Below are 4,707 nucleotides of genomic sequence, written 5' to 3' on the forward strand. Positions count from 1 at the left end.
GTCGGTGACGTTGGGTAACATAGCGTCGAGCGTCGTGGCTGGGTTACTCTCGAAAGCCAACCTGTACGGCGCCGTTTCTGTCGTTTCTTTTTCGGTGGTGTTGTATTCGAAGGTCACGTACGGAAAAATGTCATCTCAAGTTTTAAGTTCGATGTGTACTTACATGGCCAGGATGTCGGCGATAGTATTTTTAGGCACTCAATTTAGCCTTTTGTCTATGGGTGCTGCACTATCATATGGTGGTGGCTTGCCTGGCTGTATGCCAAAATCGCTTGAGTTAGGACAACAGTAAATTCCATATCTCTCTCTGTGATGAGGTGACACAGAAAAATGTTTTCGACGAAGAATTTGGCTAGCTCAGATGCCCTATGCTTTAGCAGGCCTCTGGTCTCGGCGTAGCCCGTAAGGTAGTCGGTGAATACGACGATCCATTTGTATTCGACAGCCTACGCCGGGAACGTCCGAAGTAAATTTATATAAATTTGCTCGAAAGCTTGGCAAGGTGGTTCCATGGGCTGCAGATGTTCTACATGCGTTGTCCGCAGTGTCTTGCGTCGCTGACAGTTCTGGTATGATGTGGTAAGGCGTGGCTAGTAGTACACTTCTTGAATCCTCGCGAGCGTGCGATAAACACTGAGGTGCCCTATAGCGGATTCATCTTGCAGGGCCTGTTGAATTTTTGGTTGCAAAGCTGTAGGCACCACAAGAAGGTACTAAGCTTTAAGCAGCGAGAAGAAACGACGCAAGTGCCCTCTTGAATACCTTCGAAACAGAGATGGTCTTGCCGTCGAAGTGCTCGATTAAGCCCCTAAGTTCTGGATCGGCTCGATCTCGTTGAGCGAAGTTGTCAGTCATTATCGTTCCCAAGAAGTAGTCGTCACCAAGGTTGTCGGGTGGTGGTGGGTTCACGTCGGAGTGTTATCTGCCAGATATGTGAACAACAGTGATGTCATTCTTGAAGGGTCAGGCTACATTGTGTGAGGTGACCTGAAGGGTCCTTCAAGGCCGCTAGCCAACAGAAGGCATGGTGGTCGCCTACAACTTTGAAGGGCCTGCTATAGACGATTTCGCCAGCGCTGCCAGTTTCTGGCAACATTGTGCATTAACCGGAAACCACCCCAGTACACTTTTGGTTTGGAAAGTTTTTGTGCGGTTTTAGCTAGCCTTCGCTGCTGGCCGCGGCTGTTCGAGTTCCGATGTTCTATATGGATGATATTATTCCGATGAAGAGCTCCCAACTCGAGCACAGCTGTGTCAAGCTAGAATGAAGTCTGCAAGCCTGAACTAAATTTAAATTCTAGTGCAAACGTTCTGCATTATGACCGATGGCGATTGAAAGAGCACCTGGATTGCCTAGATCACGCGAGAAAACTGGATTCACACTTAAAGCACGCAGGTTTGTTTTGCCCACTTCATTATTGGTCATGTAAAGCTGAGCGCCAACTAATGGCACAGAGGCGATACTGGGACGCCAGGCTATAGTTGAAGGCCCCCGTGTACTGGGAACACAACTGTCGCTGTCGTCTTACCCCGTGGCAGATACGTGTGTGCTGACGCCAGAAATCTGTAGCGCAACGCGAAAGCTAACACTGGAAATTGATCGTGAAGGTGTGTGAGCGGCATCATCGATGTGTACTCTTCGAAACAACGTGCGACACCAAGCAGCCGCGCTCATAATGAATCGCCGTGCAGTGTACGTCGCGGTGTCTACGTTTGGTTGCCGTTAAATTCGATTTTTTAAAGCTATGCCAGGAAGTGAGCTCTGATCTGTGCGAGCAAATGGTTTATCGTCTGTCTTCCTGACACTAATGAATATCGCCATATTTCAACTCATCGATCTTTTGGTTTGAACATGGACAGTAGAAAGTTTGATTCATGAATACTTAACTCGTTAGTAAGCCACAATAGTTTGCGTGGTCCAGCTGAAGTTGACGTCATTACATAATTGTATCGTATCTGGCCCAAGAGCGCAGCCAGGAATATTGGTTGCACTACACGTGCCTTTCTTTATTATCTACCAGACCCCTACCCCTTTCCCTCATTTCGCTATGAAAGACTTACGGCAATAAACTCAGGCGTTCACTACTATCCTGACATGCGTGTTGGTGTCATTTAACGTAGCCCGGCTGATACATAGGGTCAGAAGTGCGGAACCGGAGCCTTGACTGCTCGACGAAGGAGGAAGCACCAGCAGAGCAACCACAACAGACATGCATAGTCGAGTGCATAATTTTTGAGACCACGGGAGCGCGTAGCGAGGCGCGTCGCTGCGCCTTCTGGCGGCTGCACGGCTCTGTCCGTGAGCGCGTACTGCGCACGCTCGTCCCATATCACCCGGCAGCCTGCCCTTTCACTCGTTTCAACGGCGCGAATTTCGAAACGATGCGGACGGCGCAAGGTGCCACTTCTGCAGTCGCTGTGCAAGCACCGCTGTTCCCGAGCGATAATATTGTGGCGAAAATGCCCCTAATATAATAGCTTGGCTCGAGCGCACCATGCAATACGTTTTCTTTCGTGAAGCAGAGCGGAAATCATGCAGTTTCTCAGCTTTCCTCAAACGGAGTTGCGTGATATGCTCAACTGGCAGTGATGAATTTTGTGCTCTGTCTCGGAGACGTTATGCCAGCTCCAATGCTCGGTGCGAATATTGCGCGTGCAGTGGTATGAAGTAAACCACTCAATATCATGCGTCCAGAAAGAATAGCCAGGAAACGCGATAAATAAACAGTTTATTCTTATAAGCCAGAAAAAAAGATAACGATAGCTATAACTGCTATCCAAGAAAGATCACTACTTTCAGTATTTAATCTAACGCCCATCGGCGGCAATCACTTACGCCATACGAGATGGCATCGAATAGTATAGCGCGGCCACTATCTCGGGTCGTGACGAAGTATTTCCCACTCCTCCTGTATGGCCACGAATAGGGTCTCCTTCGTTGGACTTCCAAGATTCCGCGCCGCAAGTCGGCGTTTCACAAGACCTAAGACGTTTTCAATGTGGTTCAGGTCCGCTCCTATAGGTGGCCATTTCAATGTGCGAACGGCAAGGCCCTCAAGCAGAGATTTCACACTGCGAGCAGTATGAATGGGGCTCCTGTCATGCTGGTACACGAGACAACCATCCTTGAATCGCCCATTCAAAGCATAAGGAAGCAATTCTCTCTCGATTATGAAGGAGTACGTGTAGGCTGAAAGGTTTCCATCGATAAGAACCAGTGATCCAAGTCCTTTCTTGGTCATGGTGGCTCAGACACTCACAGAACAACGGCCACTGCCAAAGACCAACTGCGTGTACTGTGGTGAATACCTGGCGAAGAAGGAAATGCTGGATTGGTTACACAAATTTATAAAAACGACAATGGCACATAGTTACTTTATCCCCGAACAATTTCGTCTTACTTGAAGATCCATATAATGAAATTTTTAGTATGCGAGATCGCCAAGATGGTGCAAAATATTCGACATGTTGGTGAGGCATCCTCAGTGCGTTCTAGAAGGCCTCGCAAATTCAATTGTATTTTTCTAAGGTAATGAGGTGCAATATACAAACATTGGCTAAGGTGCTTAAGCTTGGCGAGCTGCTCACGATAAGAAGTAACACAGATTAAAAAGAATCAAAACTAAGCAACGTTCTACAGCAAGTTCAAAGAGAATGAAGTGCTGGGCTTTACTTTCCTTAACCACAACCTAATTAGGGCGCACTGTAGTGGGTGACCTGCCATTAATTTTTACCAGCTGCGGTTACTTACCCTGTGCACTACTCTGTCTACACATTCAATGGTAAATAGTACCAAGATGACATTAATGTAGAAGACAAATCGCAAATGTTACCTCGAGTTCATTGGACGCCACACTCGCCGTTCCTGATCCCAGTGACTTGAAAACGTTGATTCATTGCTGAGCACGACTTCTCCCCACTCTTCTGATCCCCATGTCTACACAGAACGCGCGAACTGCAGTCGCATGGACCTTTGCCTGTCCGTGATGTGGGACTGCTGGGCCGTGACGCAGTTGCAAGCCCTGCTTCTGCCAACCTCCTACGGATTGTCCAGACGGACGCGTTGAGATGCAATGCATCTTTTATGCCTTTCACTGTTATATGGGGATCAGCTACTACGGCGGTGATAATTAGCCTGTCCACTTCGTCATCTGTGCATCTTGACTTTCCAGTACGGTCTCTGTCACTGATCCCCCCTCTTTGTCGGTACGCTTGAATGGCACGACTCACCGCATTTCTTGACCTTTGAAGAAGCCGGCAGATGACCCCCTAAGAAAAGCCTTGGATGCTTAACTCTACGATGCGTCTCCTTCCATCAGCTGGCACTCTTGGCAACATTTTTAAGACAAATGTGGGGGCCTTGAAACCTCTCTTATACTTTTTCGAGAATGGCACTGTCCAATAATAGCTGGGCTGTGCCGCAATATACTGTCATTCAACATTTTATGTGCGAGATAATTCCTTCTAGTCACCAAGCTCGAAAGACCACAAAACAAGGCAAATAATTGACAAAATGACAAAACGGTACTGCGCCTGCGTCGCAAACACGCGTGAACCTTCTGAGTGCCCAAGTTTTTAGTGAAGTTTATAATAAATAATCGCATTTCTATGCAGTGAGTAATGTGTACAAAAGGAGCGGTGTGCTGCCGTGCGAGGTATTTGGTCTAACAGCTTAAGGAATAAACTTTTCTTTCCTTGTGGGGCCTC

General features: G+C 47.6%; 1 protein-coding gene across 1 annotated transcript; it reads right to left on the reverse strand.

Moving 5' to 3' along the window:
- Positions 1-2,873: 2,873 nt before the first annotated feature.
- LOC142767821 (uncharacterized) lies at positions 2,874-3,242 on the reverse strand. The gene has a single exon (XM_075870060.1). It carries the CDS (start codon positions 3,240-3,242, stop codon positions 2,874-2,876), a length of 369 nt encoding a protein of 122 aa, XP_075726175.1.
- Positions 3,243-4,707: the final 1,465 nt, after the last annotated feature.

This window comes from Rhipicephalus microplus, chromosome 7 (genome assembly GCF_043290135.1).
Source record: "Rhipicephalus microplus isolate Deutch F79 chromosome 7, USDA_Rmic, whole genome shotgun sequence".
In the NCBI taxonomy this organism is placed as follows: domain Eukaryota; kingdom Metazoa; phylum Arthropoda; class Arachnida; order Ixodida; family Ixodidae; genus Rhipicephalus; species Rhipicephalus microplus.

Coding starts and splice junctions, on each gene's coding strand:
- LOC142767821 (XM_075870060.1), bottom strand. CDS start 3,242: ATGACCAAGAAAGGACTTGGATCACTGGTTCTTATCGATGGAAACCTT.